The 21,466-nt window shown below is 40.3% G+C and overlaps 1 protein-coding gene and 1 long non-coding RNA gene across 28 annotated transcripts in view; one reads left to right on the forward strand and one right to left on the reverse strand.

The window, feature by feature from the left end:
• The window catches only part of PANK1 (pantothenate kinase 1), a 110,937-nt gene that overhangs the window by 87,562 nt on the left and 1,909 nt on the right, over positions 1-21,466 (forward strand). For 18 of the 23 annotated variants that reach the window (XM_082423741.1, XM_082423739.1, XM_082423740.1 and 15 more), the window contains 4 exons: positions 6,210-6,463; positions 11,498-11,674; positions 12,175-12,298; positions 18,787-18,912. In XM_082423741.1, coding sequence (XP_082279867.1) covers positions 6,210-6,463; positions 11,498-11,674; positions 12,175-12,298; positions 18,787-18,912 — 681 coding nt within the window. Of the gene's footprint in view, positions 1-426; positions 1,197-6,209; positions 6,464-11,497; positions 11,675-12,109; positions 12,299-18,786; positions 18,913-21,466 lie in introns of those variants that run through there. The other 5 variants (XM_082423747.1, XM_082423746.1, XM_082423749.1 and 2 more) reach the window with 3 other exon arrangements.
• Positions 1-21,466, reverse strand: part of LOC309642391 — a 102,346-nt gene that overhangs the window by 41,408 nt on the left and 39,472 nt on the right. The window contains exons 5-6 of one of the 5 annotated variants that reach the window (XR_014253136.1): positions 19,340-19,399; positions 16,568-16,941 (exon numbers count right to left, since the gene is read on the reverse strand). This is a non-coding gene — a long non-coding RNA (uncharacterized lncRNA). Of the gene's footprint in view, positions 1-6,471; positions 9,868-12,308; positions 16,942-19,339; positions 19,400-21,466 lie in introns of those variants that run through there. The other 4 variants (XR_014253138.1, XR_014253140.1, XR_014253137.1 and 1 more) reach the window with 4 other exon arrangements.

Genomic DNA, 21,466 nt, shown 5'->3' on the forward strand with positions numbered 1-21,466 from the left:
AGCATAATACAAGTTTGCAGACATGTATTTTAAAAACCTGAGTAACTAGGGCTATCTAAATGATGTTCAGCCGACCCTGAATAGTTAGCAATTGTTACGTCTGATGACTCTTTCCTTTTCATATATAGTAAATGTACTTAAATCCTTAGATAATGTTAACTAGTCTTCATCAATTTAGAATGTACAAGAAAGAGTTACAAAGCCACGAGACAAGCATTAAACTTGTTCTACCCCTGTGTAGAATACTTTCAATTGAACAAAGCTGCATTTCTTTCTTCCTTTTTCTTTCTTTTTTTCCTTCCTCCTTCTTCCTTTCCCCTTTTCCTTCCTTCCTTTCTTCCTCTCTCCCTCCCTCCCTCTCTTTCTTCCTTCCTTCCTCCCTCCCTCCCTCTCTCCCTCCCTCCCTCTCTTTCTTCCTTCCTTCCTCCCTCCCTCCCTCTCTCCCTCTCTTCCTTCCTTCCTTCAACATTTTAGGATCACTGTCACACAAAAATTGCTGGCTGGCAAAAGTTTGCCTTCAAAATTAATGATTCAACAAAATGGAACACAGAAGAAAAACTTAAACAACATATGCTCCAAGAGATTGGTAGGCCAATGAAGAATCCTACCATTTGAGAAAGTGATTCTCAAAGGGGAGACTCCCATGTGGTTGTATACCAGGGCACTTAATCCTGTAGATTTCATTTAACTTTGTGTTTCTCCCCGCTGTCTATGTTCTGCGAGTGTTGTTTTAAAGAACCTACCAGAATATTTTATGTACCAAATCTAATATTTTCATCCACAAGTACACTTCCCAACTTCAACAGGAGTCCTCTTTAGAATGCAAAGTATTCTAATGATAGAAAATTTTTAGAAAAAATTCATCCTTTTTGTCCACTTAGCTCTTCATTACAAGAGATACTTTTCCTTGTAAGTTTTGTTCAGTCCAAGACTAACATTTATTAGAAGTTAGAAGTGACTCTTTTCATTTTTTAGAAGAAAACAAATACCTACCTTCTAAACAAGCAGGATCTAACAACAATCTTACTTGGTTTACATGAGATTTAGGGAACAGTAAAAGATTCTCTTATTGCTTCACTACATTTTTTTCAAGGTGTGAGGACTTAAGAATTGGCCTTCATTAAGCCAGAAATCTCCAAGGACACAACCGAAAAAAGTTAATAATGGTGGAAAAATCATCAGGAGGGGATAATAAGGTAATTGTGGATGTGTGAAATTCTAAATCTAAGTAGACCATTCATTATTAGCTGGGTTCCTATCATTAATCCAGGGACTGATTTGTGATATTTCAGGAGCATAAGCTTTGTAGATACCGTCACCCTCCACTTCATTCTGGCTCGACCCTTTTGGCCATTCATGTACCCCTTTTATCATTGGGTGCCAGGAGGAAGAGGCCATCTTTGAGGTTTTGTTATTTTTCTCACTCACAGAACATATTTGAAATTCATCTCTCTCTCTCAGGTCTCAGTTAGCTGTCCTGTGTGAGGAGAAAAGAGCCCCGAGTGTAATTTATAATTCAGAGTCAACCATTTTATATGCAAATTGTTCTTGGTTTAGTAAGATAACCTTTTCTGCCACTTCCATTATGATTTATGGAGCCAGGGTCAGCAAAAGCACCTTGGGAAGTGTGGGGTATCATACAGATGTGTATTTTATTCTTTTTGTGCAAAACGATTTGGTGGCTTATTTCTCAAGCACAGGAGAGTGATGGAACTGGTTTGGGGTAGGTCCCTAGAGAGTAGGTATGGAACCTCCTGGTATGGTTTTTACCAGATTTATTTACTCAGCTATTTATTTAGTTACTTTTTAAGTTTATCTTATTGAAGTCTAGTTGATTTACAATGTTGCATTAATTTCTGCTATACAGCAGACTGATTCAGTTATACATATATATACCTTCTTTTTCATATTCTTTTCCATTATGGTTTTTCACAGGGTATTGAATATAGTTCCCTGTGCTATACAGTAGGACCTTGTTGTTTAGCCATCTTATATATAATAGTATTTATTTTTGACAGACTGAAGCACATAAGGAGAACCTCTTACAGTTGTATCCTGAACATGTGTTTAGAATCCATATTTTTTCTAATTTCATCATACAGGGAATCACTGAATTCCTTTGAGAAATTAGAGTTTTCGGTTTGGAAATGATGTTTCCAAATGTATTTCAACTTGAGATAAGAAGACCTGAGTTATTTTACTTCTTATATAAAATTCACGTATAACTCATGTTTCCAAAGCATGTTCACACAGCCATCTCGCTGGATTCTTGAAAACAGCCCTGCAGATTAACCAGGGCAGCTGCTGTTGGGGAGAGTATGTGATTTTATTGAAGGCCTGTTTTCACTGTACTGGAGTGGGGTCATGCATTAGCCCCAGCTCTTCAGCTCCAAAGTCTGTGTGGTCCTAGGACCAGCAGCACCGCCTGGGATATTGTTAGACATGCAATCAGAAACTCTGGGAGTGGGACCCAGCGATCTGTGATTTAACAAACCCTCCAGGTGATTCTGATGGCACCTAAAATTTGAGAACCCCACTGCACCCATGCTTGCTTGGGTGACTTTGGGACTATGCAAAGCAAAGTTAGTTTATCATAGTAGTAGTTTGAAAAAAGAATTATTTTTTTTACTTTATTTCTTCCCCTACTTCCATTATTTACAGAGTTTGAGTTTTAGGGCAAGTTTGGTTTGTTGGTGTTAAGTTTGGGGAATAGTTTAAACTTAATGATTCCTAAAGAATTGGCAGAACTCGTACTTTCCAAAAGTGCTAAGGAGAGTCACAAGCAGTGGGGTGCTGAAGTCAGCTCCTACTGTCTCACCAGAGCCCATTGTGTGCATGAGAGCGCATTGTGTCTTCCCAACGCTGTGTTTAGTGACATCGTGTTGGTAGCTTGAAGTTGGCTATGGTGGGAGTGATTATACCATGGAAATTGGTAAATGCTATAAACCAGGGCATTTGCTCCCTGAGAGCTGGTTGTTAAACATTTACCAGCACATCTTGGTGACAAGGTTATGTTCACAGTAGCTGAAGCTTCATCTGCATGTTTGCTGGATCTGATATTTTTTTAAAAATTTAAAACTAGCTGCCAGCATTTAAAAATTGGAAGTTTTCACATAAAATCTGGATTTCCAGCTCTTGAGAAATAGAATCATTTGGCAACATTAAGCCCCCATTACCACATGGCAACAACGGGCTGCAGTGAATTTTAAATATGTGTGGATTGTCTTGTGTGCCACAATCCCCATCATTCTGTTACTTTAACATTTAGTCAAGGGGCTTCACTCCTTTACTGGCTCCTGCAGCATTTGCTTTTGTTACCCTGGTATAAAGAAAACTAAACCCAAAGAAAGAGTGTTTCTCCATAGCTGGGATCTGAACATACTGTCCAAGTAATGATTTGACTCATTGCTTACACTTGGGAGCCTGTCCCTTTTCCTGGATGGAAAAGACCTTTGAGGGAGGTCTCCATAGGTCTCAATGAAAGTGACTAATATTTCTGTTTCCCAGTTTGGGGATATATGACCTCAGGCTTCAGAAATATCCATCCCTCAGTAAAATGTTATAGAAGAGATGTTTGTTTGCTGCTAGCACTTTATTTGAAAGTGATTTTGAGGGGAAAGGTGAGATCTTTCCCTTCAGAGCAAAGCTACATGCTTTGTTTACTTGCCCTGACAGGTTTTTCTTTTTCCCGAACATAGTTTCAGGATGTCCCCTGAACAGACAGTGTCACTGTTCGTGTTTGTGATGTTGGTTCTGGGTACTGCTGTCAATATTGTTGATGGACCTCCGATTAATTTTTAAGCAGGTGAACCTATGGCCCCAAGACTGGGTGATGAAATCGCTACCTTTCAGTTTGTGGTGATCCAGGAGGGGACAGTTTTCCCTGTTCCATTTAAGAAATGTTTATTAAGCCATTATTATGGACAGGCCTTTCAGCGTGGTGCTCAGGGGCACCCACTGAACCAAAAACAAGCCAGAATGTGACCCACGCTGTGAGTGCGTTGGAAGACGTTGATAGGGCCAGGGAATCCCAGAGGATGAGAAAATAGCATTTACACGGCTGTGTCACTATAGTGTTTAGGTCTCCAGATAGCCTTATACCTATAGTATTACCCCCTGAACACGAGAATCATGACATGCATCTCACCCAAAAGTTTCACTTGGTGAAAAATGAAATGTTCAAAATCACTTATGAGATAGATGTACTTTATCACCAAGTGTCATTTAGAATGATTGTTTCTGTGTATCAAGAAAACGTCTAGTGCTTGTTTCGGCAGCACATATACTAAAAATTGGAACGATGCAGAGAAGATTATCATGGCCCCTGCGCAAGGATGACACGCAAATTTGTGAAGCATTCCATATTTTTAAAGACGTTAAAAAAAAGAAGACGTCTACCACCTTGCTGGTAACCTATTCTAACTAATTCTGCTCTGCAGCTATAGCTTCAGTGGATTTTGTTGAATGGGACATTCAGGTGAGTGACCAAAAGTCAGAAGTTTTCTTCTAGCTATTAACTTTTATAATGAAGATGATGCTTTGGGGGCAAAATATCTAAGTATAGTAGTTGTGTAGGTGGTTTCCAGATCCCAGAAGCAGGACTCATTATGAATGAAGACGAGAGAAGAACAGCGAGTTATTAGGAGGCATTTGCTAGTTGTATCACTTAGGGAAAATTATTTAAGCTCTATGAGCCTTAACCATAGAGTTAGGATAACAATATCTCCTCATGGGGTTTCTGTGAGAATTAAATGATCTGGTACAGGTGCTTGGCATATAGTAAATAATAAATACCAGTTATTATTTTCTTAAAGGGATTTTTTAAAATTTAAATTAGAACTTAAAAATGATCTTCCATCATTGGTTCAGTTTCATGTTGGTGAATGTTAGATTTTTTTTTTTTTTTTTTTTTTTGGGGGGCCAGCAGTAATATCACTCTTGAGGATCGTGAATAAACTTTTGAGGATGCAAAGTACCCATGCTCCGCTAAGGCTAGCCCTCAGCCAGCTTATTCCCCTTTACTTTTTTCCCCCGTACCTAGGAGAATAGGAGTTTTTGTTTCATGGGAGCGTGAAAGGACACTCTGGGACCACCTCAGCTATTAATAAAAGAGTCAATATTTTTTGAGTCCTTTGCACCTGCCAAGCCCTGTGTTAGCATTTTACATATATTGTTATCATGTAACCTTCACAATACTGCACTGTGGGTATTATTCCCATTTTACAGAGGAGGAAACTGACGCTTGAGAAGTTAAGTAACTTGCCCCACATCCCTCAATTAGGTAAGTGTTGGAGTTATAGCATTCAAAGCCAGGTCTGTCGAACTCCAAAGCCCAGGCTTGGGAAAAGGAGAGTTGGGCTGTGTGGGCTCAGAGGAGATTGTCCCCAGCTCCCAGGCTCACATGCCTCCCTCAGGACCCCGTATCCTGCCAAGAAGTGTAGGAGCCTTTCTGCTTTCAGAACATTCTCAGTCGCCTCACCCTGAGGTATGCTGAGTTAGCTTCCTGTGACTGCTCTAACAAATTACCGCAAACCTAGCAGCTTAAAACAACGGAAATTTACTCAGTCATAGTTCTGGAGGCCAGAGGGCCGAAATCAAGGTGTTGGCAGGACCACACTTCCTTCAGAGACTCCTGGGCAGAAGAATCCATTCTTTGCCTCTCCCAGCGTCTGGTGGCCGTCGGCCTTCCTTGGCCTGTGGTGCAGCTCTCCAGGCTCTGCCTCCCGTCTTTACACGGCCTTCTCCTCTGTGTCTGTCAGATCTTTCCTGTGTCTCGTAAGGAAACTGTCAGTGGACTTAGGGCCCACCCAGATAACCCAGGATGCCCTCTGCATCTCAAGATTCTTCACTGAATCACACCTGCAAAGACGCTTTTTCCAAATAAGGTAGCATTCACAGGTTCTGAAAATTAGGACATGGACGTATCTTTCAGGGGCAACCCTTCTGCCCATTCCACGTGCTAGTGGCTGCCTTGCCAGCTGTCACGTAGGGTCCTGTCTCTCGGCAGGCACCGTGGGTAGACATGACGGCCGGTAAAGGCTGCCTTTCCAGCGGAATGACTGGTTCTCAACAAGATTGCACAGCGTGGTGCTTGAAGGATGTTTCCATGCTTTTCCTGTTTGTGACACATGTTCAGTTCAGCTGAAAGCTTCCGGGGGCTTCCCCTGAGGTGGCAGTGGTCTCTCTCACAAGGGCTCCTTCTCTTTCAGATTGCTGACCTGCAGCTCCACAAACTGGACGAACTGGACTGTCTGATTCAGGGCCTGCTTTACGTTGACTCTGTTGGCTTCAACGGCAAGCCGGAATGTTACTATTTCGAAAATCCCACAAATCCCGAATTGTGTCAAAAAAGGCCGTACTGTCTGGATAACCCGTACCCTATGTTGCTGGTGAACATGGGCTCAGGTGTCAGCATCCTAGCAGTGTACTCCAAGGACAACTATAAAAGAGTTACAGGGACCAGGTAAACGTGGTTTCCACTAGAAGAACCTTTTTGTGCTTAAACCCAGGCCTCTTCCTGGAAGACCACTTTCTGAAAAGGTTATTTATATTTAATACATTTTTAAAAGAAAGATCTTACCCTCCTCAGCCAACCAAAAAGGATCTATTGGATATGTTACACAGGGTGATTTATAGAAAGGTTAATAAAACACAGCCTTGGTTGGAAACTGGTCAGCTTGTGGGAAAAAGTGTTGCACATACCAGAAATTTTCCCAAAGGCAGACATGTTAAGTGCCAGGTGAATGGCAGGGACCACAAGTACAGTAGAATCCAGGTGGCAGGATGCTTGGGATGGTCAAAGAGGGCTTCTTTTTGGAAGTACCTTGGTGCCTAGCACAGGAAGAATTGCTTGAAATAGTCGTTCCAATCAGTGAGCCAGATTGGGTTTACAAAGAATGTTTTTTACCCTCAGGTGAATGCTCCAGCTGCAAACTGGAATAGTCAGCACACCTCACAGGGAATTTGGGAGTGCAGTGGATGGGAAAACAGCCCTGCGACTAGAGCAGAGCAGAGTACCGTGTTTCTTAATGTACACACTCCCCAAGGGCACGTGGGCTCAGCTTCCTGTTAATGGGGATTCAACACAGGAAAAGGATCCAGGGTCAGAAGTCTTTGAGAAATTGTAGTATAAACAAAATTAAACAGGTTTTCCTTACTTATAAGAAGATTTGGTATGAAGTGTTTCTTCAACTTATTGGACCACAGAACCCAGTTTTGGAGGAACAACTTAAGGAACTAGTGTTGTGTGGCGTGTGCTTTGAAACATGGTATTGAAACCCTTGTTTTTGATAGATGAAGATGTCATGTAACTTCTCTGGGCCTCAGTTTCCTTGTTTGTGCCATGGAGTGAGTGAGTTGTTTCTTAGTTTCTACAGGCTTTTCCAGTACTGAAATTCTGCGGTTCTACTCACCCGTTAGGAGGAGAGCACTGCTTTTCTCCTGTATTGACATGACTTGTGATGGGTTCTGCATACCTCAGTGGTTCACCACTGGGGAAGGGAAGGTTGAGGCCCCCAGGGGACGTTTGGCAATGTCTGGAGACATTTTTTGGTTGTCACAACTGGAGGTGCAGTGATAATGGCATCTAGTGACCAGAGGTTAGGGGTGCTGCTAAATGTCCTACCGTGCATTGGTCAGTCCCCCACAGCAAAAGAGTATCGAGCCCCAAATGTTAACAGTTAGTGGTGTTAAGAAACCCTGAACCACACATTCTGACTGATCCTGCTCGTGTCCAGAATATAGGCTGTGGTGTGTACGTTAATTGCCACTAGTCAATACATTTTCTCACAGAGGATACAGCACTAACCTTACTTGCTCACATGAGAATCACAACTGGCCCCATGGCCTCATTAGGGCTGTCAGAACTATCAGAGACAAATGAAGAATTCGGCTGAGCTGGTTTTACCTTAAGAGAGTGATCTCCTGAGAAAGGTACAATTTTTAAGAAACTACAAACTGCTTCCCAAAAGGAGCCATTGAATTGGTAGAGCTAGTCTCAAGGTAACAACAAGCTAAACATTTTCCAGAATTAGAGATATTTATAATTTTGTTCACTAACACTTAACAAATTCATGAATTATATCACAGGTACACTCTCTCAAACTTGGGGGTTCCAAGGATCTGGGTTGTCTTTGAATAATGAGCCAAATTGTGACGTTTGGCATCTGTCATATGTGCAATAATGCCTACCCATTCCAGTTATTGGTAAATGCCAGTTAATGATCACTGATATGCAATCATCAACAAATCCTGTGTGGATGCCCAAGCTTCCTTACAAGCTCTCTTTAACCAGGAGTTTTGGAAAGGTGCTACAGGAGACTGAAGGTTACTAGAGAGCCCTTTCTGGGGCTGCCACAGGTCGGGGAGGGGAATGAAATATCAAGTCTCTGGGCCCCAGATCTTCCTTGTCCAACCAGAGTTGTTCTGCCAAAGGTTTTTTTTTTGATCCAAGTTAGAAAACCACTGATCTAAACTACAGGCATACCTCGGAGATATTGCAGGTTCCATTCCAGACCGCCGCAATAAACGAGTATCGCAATAAAGCGAATCACACAAATTTTTTGGTTTCCCGGTGCATATAAATGTTGTGTTTACACTGTACTGTAGTCTATTAAGTGTGCAGTAGAATTATGTTTTTAAAATGTATATGCCTTTATTAAAAAATATGTCATTGCTAAAAAATGCTAACCATCATCTAAGCCTTCAGTGGGTCATAAACCTTATGCGATAGTAGCACCAAAGATCACAGATCACCGTAACAAATATAATAATAATTTTAAAATTTGAAATATTGGGAGAATTACCCAAAATGTGACACAGAGACACAAAGTGAGCAAATGTTGTTGGAAAAATGGCACCGATAGACTTGCGGATGCAGGATTGCTGCAAACCTTCAATTTGTAAAAAATGCAATATCTGCAAAGTGTAATAAAGGGCAGCACAGGAAAACGAGGTGTGCCTGTATTTTGGTCAGCAGTGAACATCAGTGTGTGGAATACACTTTGGGAATCACTAACTTAAACAAATGGCTTCAGTTTTAATTTTGTTACTCCTACTGTGATAGCTATAACTCTAGGTTTTTTGTTATTCTCGTACACCCTATTTTCCCATTAAGCATTTTTATTTTTAGGAAGCCACATCGTTACAGGATATCAGTTTTCTTTTAAGCATATGATTTTAAATGGTTTGTTTCAGTGTTGTGTGTAACTTTACTGCATCCTAGATTAGTAGCAACATTTCTGTTGACCAACTCCAATTTTATTATAGAAGTCAACTGAAAAAACAGAACTTAACAGCTAACATTGTTAGAATGTGTAATCTATTAAAAGAGGAATGAAAAGAATTTTTAAACTTCCAGTGAAATGAACAGTGCAGCTTATTTCATTCTCTTGGAATCAATTTTCAGGGCATGAACATTCAGTAATTGGATTCTTCTACTTCTTCTTAAAATTCCTCACTACAAGTTTGTTGGGTTTTAAAAAAAAAAGTGATGTTTTGGTCTCTGATTTGCTGAGGATCTTGCTGTGTGTCTGCTGAAACAAACATGTATCTGATTACGAGCGAGAGAATCACTAGACTAGAGAGTGGTTAGCAGGTTGAAGATGTTAATAAAGTGCTCTTCTGCAACCGTGCATTCTTTCCTCCTATCTGCAGTGCTCCAGCTGTGCCAGTTCATACTCGCTTTCTCCATTCAGCTCCGATTCTTTGTCTGGAGTCACCTGTCACTTTCCAGTCATACAAAGCCCGTGTCCTTTTTCACTGATACCAACACAACAGATGATGAGTTGCCTTCTTTCTAAGTCAGCCAGTGTCTTCAGGTGCCTATGTTTGGAGTTGGTTGTTGAACACCTTGCTGAATACAAATACCTGATATTCGAAGAAAGGTTATTAGTGTGGATGAAAGGTAGAAACTAGAAATGTGAGCCAAGCCTTTTAAAAGAATATAAAGAGAGAAAACAAGGCAAATTCAGATGACACGCAAACCAAAAAGTGTTCCCATTAAACCACGCTAGCTTTCTAGGGTAGACTGAAACTAATGACGTCGCATGAGGTGCCATGTTAAATGTAAATGAAGACAAACTTTCTTAGAGGGAATCCAAAATTTCTACTGTGACTGAGGTGTCAAGGCAATAATGCCCACGGAGCTCTTTTTGTCCTCGTGGTACTGCACCTACAGTTTGGATATTGTGACTTGTGCCTAGCTACCTAATTTTCCATGAGAACCCATCATTTCAATCAAGTATGTATTTTTGTAAGAATCACTATTTAAGAAACATGACAGTTACTCCTTAGATGTGATTTAAAGAACTGTGTGTCTATAATCTGGTGCCTTCTTGGTAAACAGTTATTGACAGTCAGTATAATTTACCCTAAATTTTCTTTTTTCAAATTTAAGTTTTGAAAATAACCTCGATCTCAACTTGAATTTTCTCTTAAAAGCCAGTAGCCAAACACATGTGGAATTCCCAGGGCTAGCAGCTCTTGAGGCTTCAGAACAAACTGATATGCATTTGCTCTTCTGTCTAGTAGGTAAAGAGTAAGGCCCATTCATGGCCGTATCAGTGCTCTTTCCTGCCAGGAGCTCACTGGTGACAGCTTTACTCTGAATCTGCTTTTCTCCCCCTCAGGTAACTTTGATATTAATACACAATTGAGTTCCCTCTCAACTATCATAATTGGTTTCTAATTTTGTCTCAAAAGACTATTTTAGAAGAATTTCCCCCCAAACAACTGAAAGCTTTTAAAACATGGTTCGAGCACTGAAACCGTTTTAAGATCTTTGTTACTATTTTTTGACTATTGGGTGGTAAGTAAAGTACTAATAACCTTTTCTAGAGTTTACTAGAAAAAAATCCAATATGAGATCCATCGGTGGTTTCCTTTTTGAAATTTTTGAGGAGCTTAAATGAAATTATTTCTGCTAGAGAAGCAAGGTCAGATGAAAGATACAGCTTGGGGGCCAGCTGTTCCAGGCAGCGTCCCAGTTCAGTTTTGTCACCACAGAGTTTGTCTCTATAGATACGAACTATGATTCAGGTACACACAGTTTCTTTTTCTAAGTATTTGTGTTTAGCTACATATGTTTGTATTTTTTCTTTTTAATAGAGGTCATTTCTCTGGTTATTTGCTGCTTTCAGACCACCCAAATAAGGCAGCTAGATCATGATTTGGCCCCATTTTATAGGTGGGAAGATTGCATGAAGCACTTAGGTCAGTGGCTAGTTCAAGGTCTCACAACGGAAATCAGTGAGAGTCTTTGTCTGGTTTTGTTCTTAAACTTCAGGGCGAGTTGTCCTTGATGTTTCTTTTAGTCTCTGCCCTCTTTTTTTAATCCAATCTACCCTAAAGCTCTTTTTCACCCAGCACTTTGATTCAAGTGCCCCTTTGTTTTTCTTCTGTTCTTATTAACCCATATTAGTGATATTGATGTAGTTGGGGACTTGGATGGGCATCTCTTAAAGTAAAACTTAAAAAATAAACCTTATTGTTCCTTCAGTCTTGGAGGTGGAACATTCCTAGGCCTATGTTGCTTGCTGACTGGTTGTGAGACCTTTGAAGAAGCTCTGGAAATGGCAGCTAAAGGCGACAGCACCAATGTTGATAAGCTGGTGAAGGACATTTACGGAGGAGACTATGAACGATTTGGCCTTCAAGGATCTGCGGTAGCATCAAGGTAGAGACTAAGTAGCTAGGAGCAGTAGTGATTAAACACAAGGCAACCTCTCCACCCTGGCTGTTCATTTAGTTGTTGTTTTTTTTAAATGTCAACCCACCAGCCTGGTGCAAGGATCTATGGTATTGGAGCTCAGACTTGATCTCCTGCCCTTGATGAAGCACTGAGATGTTTAGCTCTTGATGCTTGTGCTTAAAATAAGGCAGCTTTGAAAGAAGGTTCTGGAAAACTGCAACAGTTTCCCCTGTTCCATTCTTGTCCAGATATCTAGAGGCATTTAAAATTTTTTTTTCCCTGTTAATAGCCATGCTACTTTGTCCCTATTAAGAAAAGGGCAGCCAACCATTCATACCGTAATCCTGTCTGCTTGTAAACCATGGTAGCCAAATCAGGTCATTTGAGCTCAATCAGAGTTATTTATAAAGCTTTCCACAGGACTTTGGTGGAAGCATGGGGCCTAAGGATGATTTTGAACACTCTCGCTAATATTTCCAACATAGCTTTGGCAACATGATGAGTAAGGAAAAGCGAGATTCCATCAGCAAGGAAGACCTCGCCCGAGCCACCCTGGTCACCATCACCAACAACATTGGCTCCATTGCTCGGATGTGTGCACTGAATGAGGTAAGGCCTTAACCTAGGGAAAGCCATGTGCCGTTCATAAACATCGTTTGGCAGTGCAATAACTGTTGACCCTCACAAAACCACAGATCCTTAGGAAACCTGCCCTTCCTCATAGTCACACCTGGTAGAACATGAGGGGCGTGTGCTGCGGGGAGGGAGGGGAGTACGTTTTAGTTTTAAGTAGGCACTAGATGATGACAAAACCATCTAACTGTGGAAACATGGTAAAAATGACAATCTATACCATAACCTCTCCAACCTCACGGACACACACCTAATGAAGGGTGGCGAACATCTCTCTGCATCCTTGCAAATAATTGCAGGTAAAACATTCCACTTGCAACATTCGATATTCTCTCTGCTTTCAGCTTCTTTACAGTGTTGCCTTGTGGCATGGAGTTCAAGCAGCATTGTACAGGGCTATCAAAGCACAGAGAGCTTGCTACAGCTGAGGCCAGCCAGAGCCCCAGGCACAAGAAAGGGTGGACCTGATGACAGACCAAGCTTTGGTACCATGTTTTAAAACACTGCAAAATTCCTTTGGAAAGAATGGAACCCTCTTCTGAAGTACAAGATGTGTAAAGTAGATGTGTAATACAACTGAGTTGTATTAGGAAGACAAGAAAGAGGGGGCATGGAATACGTAATAGTAGAAGAAGCACTAAAGAATCTAGTAGCATCAGTAATACAGTTTTTTTTAAATATCAATTTTAAGAGAAATATGACATACATACAGAAGAGGGCTCAAATCACAAGTGTACAGCCTGATGAATTTTCACACACACACACACACACACACACACACCCCTAATACCCACCACACAGATCAAGAATTAGAACATTACAGGTACTGCAGAAACCCTTTCCAACCCCCTTCTAGTTGAATAGTGGACTGTTAAACAGAGTATGAGGCAGTCTTTATAATAGGTGGATGGCAGCCCTGCCTTTGAACTCTGGGGTTACAAGAGAGACATCCTCCTTTCACAATATTTTTTTTTCACGTCTTTATTGGAGTATAACTGCTTTACAATGTTGTGTTAGTTTCTGCTGTACAACAAAGTGAATCAGCTATATGTATACATATATCCCCACATCCCCTTCCTCTTGAGCCTCCCTCCCACCCTCCCTATCCCATCCTTCAAGGTTGTCACAAAGCATCGAGTTGATCTCAAGCTATGCAGCAGCTTCCCACTAGCCATCCATTTTACATTTGGTCTCACTTCGTCCCAGCTTCCCCTTCCCACCCTGTGCCCTCAAGTCTGTCCTCTACATCTGCATCTGCATCTTTATTCCTGCCCTGCCACTAGGTTCATCAGTACCACTTTTTTAAATTCCATATATATGGATTAGCATACAGTATTTGTTTTTCTCTTTCTGACTTACTTCACTCTGTATGACAGACCCTAGGTCCATCCACCTCACTACAAATAACTCAGTTTCGTTTCTTTTTATGGCTGAGTAATATTCCATTGTATATATGTGCCACATCTTCTTTATCCATTCATCTGTCGATGGACACTTAGGTTGCTTCCATGTCTATTGTAAATAGTGCTGCAATGAACATTGTGGTACATGACTCTTTTTGAATTATGGTTTTCTCAGGGTATATGCCCAGTAGTGGGATTCCTGGGTCATATGGTAGTTCTATTTTTAGTTTTTTAAGGAACCTCCATACTGTTCTCCATAGTGGCTGTATCAATTTACATTCCCACCAACAGTGCAGGAGGGTTCCCTTTTCTCCACACCCTCTCCAGCATTTATTGTTTGTAGAGTTTTTGATGATGGCCATTTTGACCGGTGTGAGGTGATACCTCATTGTGGTTTTGATTTGCATTTCTCTAATGATTAGTGATGTTGAGCATCATTTCATTTATTTGTTGGCCATCCGTATGTCTTCTTTGGAGAAATGTCTATTTAGGTCTTCCACCCATTTTTGTATTGGGTTGTTTGTTTTTTTGATATTGAGCTGCACGAGCTGCTTGTATATTTTGGAGATTAATCCTTTGTCAGTTGCTTTGTATGCAAATATTTTCTCCCATTCTGAGGGTTGTCTTTTCGTCTTGTTTATGGTTTCCTTTGCTGTGCAAAAGCTTTTCAGTTTCATTAGGTCCCATTTGTTTATTTTTGTTTTTATTTCCATTACCCTAGGAGGCGGGTCAAAAAAGATCTTGCTGTAATTTATGTCATAGAGTGTTCTTCCTATGTTTTCCTCTAAGAGTTTTATAGTGTCTGGCCTTACATTTAGGTCTTTAATCCATTTTGAGTTTATTTTTGTGTATGGTGTTAGGGAGTGTTCTAATTTCATCTTTTACATGTAGCTGTCCAGTTTTCCCAGCACCACTTACTGAAGAGGCTGTCTTTTCTCCATTGTCTATTCTTGCCTCCTTTGTCAAAGATAAGGGGACCGTATGTGTGGGGGTTTATCTCTGGGCTTTCTATCTTGTTCCATTGATCTATATTTCTGTTTTTGTGCCAGTATCATGCTGTCTTGATTACTGTAGCTTTGTAGTATAGTTTGAAGTCAGGGAGCCTGATTCCTCCAGCTCCGTTTTTCTTTCTCAAGATGGCTTTGGCTATTCACGGTCTTTTGTGTTGCCATACAAATTGTAAAATTTCTGGTTCTAGTTCTGTGAAAAATGCCATTGGTAATTTGATAGGGCTTGCACTGAATCTGTAGATTGCTTTGGGTAGTAGAGTCATTTTCACAATATTGATTCTTCCAGTCCAGGAGCATAGTATATCTCTCCATCTGTTTATGTTATCTTTGATTTCTTTCATCAGTGTTTTATATTTTCTGAGTACAGGTCTTTTGCCTCCTTAGGTAGGTTTTTTCCTAGGTATTTTATTCTTTTTGTTGCAGTGGTAAATGGGATTGTTTCCTTAATTTCTCTTTCTGATCTTTCATTGTTAGTGTATAGGAATGCAAGAGATTTCTGTGCATTAATTTTGTATCCTGCAAACTTACCAAATTCATTGATTAGTTCTAGTAGTTTTCTGGTGGCATCTTTAGGATTTTCTATGTATAGTATCATATCATCTGCAAACAGTGACAGCTTTACTTCTTCTTTTCCAATTCACATTCCTTTTATTTCTTTTTCTTCTCTGACTGCTGTGGCTAGGACTTCCAATACTATGTTGAATAATAGTGGCAAGAGTGGACATCCTTGTTTTGTTCCTTGTCTCTTGTAACATTCTTTATTTTAAAGTCTGTTTAATCTGATATGAGTATTGCTACTCCAGCTTTCTTGTGATTTCCATTTGCATGGAATATCTCTTTCCATTCCCTCACTTTCAGTCTGTATGTGTCCCTAGGTCTGAAGTGGGTTTCTTATAGACAGCATATATAAGGGTCTTGTTTTTGTATCCATTCAGGCAGTCTGTGTCTTTTGGTTGGGGCATTTAATCCATTTACATTCGAGGTGATTATCGATAGGTATGTTCCTATTACCATTTTCTTAATTGATTTGGGTTTGATTTTATGAGTCTTTTTCTTCTCGTGTTTCCCGCATAGAGAAGTTCCTTCAGCATTTGTTGTAAAGCTGGTTTGGTGGTTCTGAATTTTCGTAGCTTTTGCTTTTCTGTAAAGCTTTTGATTTCTCTGTCGAATCTGAATGAGATCCTTGCTGGGTAGAGTAAGGTTGTAGGTTTTTTTCTTGGTTGTAGGTTTTTCCCTTTCATCACTTTAAATATGTCCTGCCACTCCCTTCTGGCTTGCAGAGTTTCTGCTGAAAGATCAGTTGTTAACCTTATGGGGATCCCCTTGTATGTTATTTGTTGCTTTTCCCTTGCTGCTTTTAATAATTTTTCTTTGTATTTAATTTTTGATAGTTTGATTAATATGCATCTCGGCATGTTTCTCTTTGGGTTTATCCTGTATGGGACTCTCTGCGCTTCCTGGACTTGATTGACTATTTCCTTTCCCATGTTAGGGTAGTTTTCAACTATAATGTCTTCAAATATTGTCTCAGACCCTTTCTTTGTCTCTTCTTCTTCTGGGCCCCCTATAATTCGAATGTTGGTGTGTTTAATGTTGTCCCAGAGGTCTCTGAGACTGTCCTCAACTCTTTTCATTCTTTCTTCTTTATTCTGCTCCCTGGCAGTTATTTCCACCATTTTATCTTCCAGCTCACTTATCCATTCTTCTGCCTCAGTTATTCTGCTAGTGATTTCTTCTAGAGTATTTTTAATTTCAGTTATTGTGTTGTTCATCATTTGTTTGCTCTTTAGTTCTTCTAGATCCTTGTTAAATGTTTCTTTTATTTTCTCCACTCTGTTTCCGAGATTTTGGATCATCGTTACTCTCATTACTCTGAATTCTTTTTCAGGTAGCTTGCCTATTTTGTCTTCATTTATTTGGTCTTGTAGGTTTTTACCATGCTCTTTCATCTGTAACATATTTTTGTCGGTTTTTTTTTTTTTTTTTTGATTGGTGTGGCTGTATTCGTGTCTTACTGGTTGTTTGTCCTGAGGCGTCCACACTGGAGTTTGCAGGCGGTTGGGTAGAGCTGGGTCTTGGTGCTGAAATGAGGACCTCTGGGAGTCCTCACTCTGATTAATATTCCCTGGGGTCTGAGGTTCTCAGTTAGTCCAGCGGTTTGGACTTGGTGCTCCCACCACAGCAGCTCAGGCCCCCAACCTCCAGCCTGGGAACCAAGATCCCGCAAGCCACGTAGTGTGGCAAAAAAAAAAAAGAAAGAGAAAAAAAGGAGCAGTTCAATGACAATAAAAAATAAAATAAAATTAGAAAGATAAAAAATATCTAAGGAAAAATAAAAATATAATTGAAACAAATGGAACAAGGTAAAACAAATCCACCACAGAAAAAAGGAAAAAAAAAAGGAGGGGGAACAAGCCAAAAGGAGCAGAATAATAACAAAGTATAAAGAATAAAATAAAATTCCAAAAATAAAAGAATTATTAGAAAAAATGAAAATATAAATGAATCAACTACAAGGTAAAACAGAACCCCAATCTAAAAGAGGAAAAGAGGAAAAAAAAAAAAGCCTTGTCCATGGGGGGCGGAGTTTAGGCAGGGGGTGGAACTTAGGCAGGGGCGATGCTCAAGCGTGGGGCGGGGCCTCTGCTTAGGACCTGCGCGGAAGGGGAGAGGCAGCACATCCAAACAGGGGCCTCTGGAGTGTGGAGTTCCAGAGTTTGGAGGTAAGGCCCTGGGTGAGGGTGTGTGGCTGGGGTTTATGCCCAGCGTGTTGGAGGGGGTCTCAGAGGGGGTCTCTGAGTGCAGAGGCGGGGCCCTGGGTGGGGGTGTAGGGGTGAGGCTTGGGCTCTGCAGGGTAGGAGGGAGGCTCCAGGGCAGAGGATTAGGCCTGGGAGCCCAACAGGCTCCCCGGTGCCTAAGTGGACAGGGAAAGCACTGGCCACGTTCCCTTCCCCTTCCTTCACGCCTCCCCCCACCCAGGGTCTCCCCTGTCCCTGCTGGATCCCTAATCGTGGGCCCACCTCCCACCCCTCTACCCAGGGAAAATTTTCACGGTGGTTAATGGGTTCATGTATTGTTAAAGCTTGAGACAGTTAGAAGGCGATGTTCCCAGACCCTGGTTGCTCTTGATAGACTGAACAGAAAATAATGCCAGCTCCCAAGACTCTCCTCCCTTTGATATGAGTGACCATAGCAACTGGCTCTGTGAGTGAGTGAGGAGTGAGCAGAGTCTGTGTGGCAGGTAGGCTGAGCTCGGTGTGAGGGGTGTGTTCAGAATACAAATCTGTATCCATGACAACAAAAATATATGTGTATTTTTTGTTATCATATTGTAACCCACATACTGACCAAACAGGATATTTCACCATATATCCTAAAGGTAGAGACTGGGTATTGTTTCTTTTTTGTATTCCCAGTGTTTGGCACAGAACAACCTGACCAAAGTTGTTAGATGAATAACCCATACCATAGCCATTTAATTTATTGAGTTGGTGGGGAGTTCCCTGGTGGCCTAGTGGTTGGGGTTTGGAGCTGTCATTGCCATGGCCCAGATTCGATCCCTGGTCGGGGAACTGAGATCCCATGAGCCGCGTGGCATGGCCAAAATATTTTTAAAAAAAAATTTTTTTTAATAAATACATAAAATTTTAAAAATAATTTATGAGTTGGTAATAATATATTTTATAGTAGGACGTTTGGGGGATTTAAGGAATGCACAGGCAAATTTAGATGAACTCCAGTTTTAATTTCATATGTGAATGTTGGGAGCTGAATTTCATATCAGATCTAAGGCAGCCTAACATAATACCTGTAAATGAGCCCAGTATCAGTCTCTGCCTCCCCCAACCAAATTCTACCCCTCATGTTCTTGTGGAATGCATTCTGAGGTTTGTTTGACTTCATCTTGGCAATCCTGAAATAATTCCACTTAAAAAAAAAAATTCACTCTGCAAGGTCCTGGAGTACAGTGATACACAGCACATTGGGTCTGTTGCTAAATGCTATTTTTATGTCATGGTTCAATTGTTTTTCTTTCATTTTTTGTTTCCAGAATATTGACAGAGTTGTGTTTGTTGGGAATTTTCTCAGAATCAATATGGTCTCCATGAAGCTGCTAGCATATGCCATGGATTTTTGGTCCAAAGGACAGCTAAAAGCTCTGTTTTTGGAACATGAGGTAGGTTGAGTTCACATGGACTTAATTGTCCTACATGGAAGTTTTTGGGTTGTCTAACATATGAGTGGGTTCCTTAGTTTGCATTTATGCAAAAGCTAAGGAAGAACATTATATAAAATGGAAGCTCTATTATCCAACAATCAGGACTAGTAGATGGTTAATTTAAAAAAATTTAAAAAAAGTTAAAATGGGTAATCATGGAAAAATATCTCCCTACTTTTACCATTCTATTTTAATATAAAATATATAAATGTTCATTCACTCACCAATTTCTTGATGTAGGACCAAGACCTATTTTTGAGCATGGGTTCTGCTGATCAGAGCTTTGTAATTGTCTTTCTTTTTTCCATAATCCACAAGTATTATGCACCTTTTATGATTTCTGGTTTGTTTCTTTAAACTAGATCAAGAAATTAAAGATACTTACGAAGCAATTTGGTTGCAGAGTCATTCTAGATTTTCCCAATCTTTCATATGTAGGATCCACCTAAATAGAGGGCAGTGGTTTGTGACTACCTTTTTCAATCTTTGTTTCATTTTTTTCCATTTTTATTGAGATATAATTGGCATATAACATTGTGTAAGTTTAAGGTACACAACAATGATTTGATAATGTATATACTGTAAACTGGTTATCAGTGTAACTTTAGTTATCATCCATCACCACACATTGTTACAAAGATCTTTTTTTCCTTGTGATGAGAACTTTTTAAGATCTACTCTCCTAGCAACTTTCACTTGTTAACTAGCTGTTCAGTCTTTCTCAAGAATTTAACTGGATTTTCAAAGAGGTGACCATTCATCTTGTACTCTTTTTATTGGTTTAGGTGGTATATAATTACATTAGATTATTACATTAACAATAAAACTGTCATAAACAAATTTGAGGATAAACACAGGTGACTCTTGGCAAGTAAACAACTCAACTGGTGAGAACAGAAGTGCTTGGGCTGCTCAGAGTAGCCTGGTGGGCTTGAGAGGCTGGTGTGCTAGACATTAGGCAGCCTGTTTACAGAAGAAGTGGAGAACTCTGGTTAATGCAAAGAGTCACTTATATCCAGTTCCTACACTAATACAAATCAGAGGTTTCTAAGACTGAGTGGGGAGCCCTCATCTCTTCCCACCTCTCTATCCCCCTTTAAAATCAATACTGTAGAGAGCAGCTGTTTATCATGGGAGGTACCCAAAGCCTTGGGTATATTGCAGCAGAAAGAACATTGGGAGAACGAGTGTCATAAATTTTAATTGTAATGAATAACTACTGTGGCATTTTTCTCATCTCCAAACTGAATTATTTATGTGAAAAGTTGCTGATGCATTTATAAATTATTTAGAGCTCTCTAAGCCTATGTTTTGTTTTATTAAAGCATCTAAAACAATACGAAGTTAAATACCAAATAGTTAACTGTTTAACTATACTAAATAAAGTTTTTGTTTTTGTCTTTTTAAGGAGGCTAAGGCATGAAGTGATATAACTTTTTTGTGGGGGGCGAGGGCAGTGGAGTCTCAGAATTTTCACTCCCCCTCCTCCAACCAGAGCAGCTCCTTTTTTATCTGCTTAGTTATCGATTTCCCTTGTAAGATTTTGTTTAAAAAAATAATTAAAATGAAAAAGAAGACCACTCTTCTAGCCCATCTGGTGTTGCCATATTTAGCGATTAAAAATATAGGACACAGTTATTTTACCTGGCATTTATCTGGCAACCCTAAGTCAAACCTACTTCTCTGGATAAAAAGGCATATCCCTTTGTACAATCTTAGGCCTCTGTGAATGATGGCTTTGGTTTGTTACTAAGTATCATAACTCAGTCTCTATGGCCGATGAAAGTAGAGCAATTTTATATCTCCTTGTAGGTGTTTCTCAGAAAATTCTCTACATTCTTAGGTTCATTCTCACTTAGGCAGGTCTTCCTGGAGGATATTATGGAGAGAGAACTTTTGGGAGGTGCTGGTGAGGTGGCTTTCCTGCCCTCACTCACTCAGTCTCATTCATTCCACTTATGTAAGTGAGCGTCTCCTAAGAGAAGCAGTCTAGCCAAGCAGTTGAGAGCACAGGCTCTCGCTGACTTGCAGACTTTAGGCAATGACTCTACCTCTCCATTTCTGTTTTAGCTTTGGTAAAATGGGGTGATAATATTATTTGTCTCATAAAGTTACTGTGACGATTAAGTGAGGAAATCCATGTAAATTTCTAGCATATAGTGAGCCCTCAGATGTTAGCTGGCAGTGGAGGCAAAGATCCTACCATGTAGTGTTCTGCCAGATGCCACCCATTTCGCAGTAAGTAACTGTTGAGTCAGGCAAATACCAGAGGAGTAGAGTCTCTTGCCTTTTGGAAACCAGCTTCTCTAAACATTTCCATTTTTCAGCTTCCTTCATTTTCACAGATACATGGGCTTTTCCTTTACAGATGAGCAAAGGGAAACTTGAGCTGATTTAGATGCCTTTCCAGGATCTACTGAGGGAAGCTTAGAGCTATACTTTGTGAGACATTACAACTTTGAAGTCAGATAGATTTGCGATTGAACCCTGGCACAACTCATGTGACCTTGAA

The sequence above is a fragment of the Balaenoptera physalus genome, assembly GCF_965194825.1.
Source record: "Balaenoptera physalus genome assembly, chromosome: 14".
NCBI classification, from domain to species: Eukaryota; Metazoa; Chordata; class Mammalia; order Artiodactyla; family Balaenopteridae; genus Balaenoptera; species Balaenoptera physalus.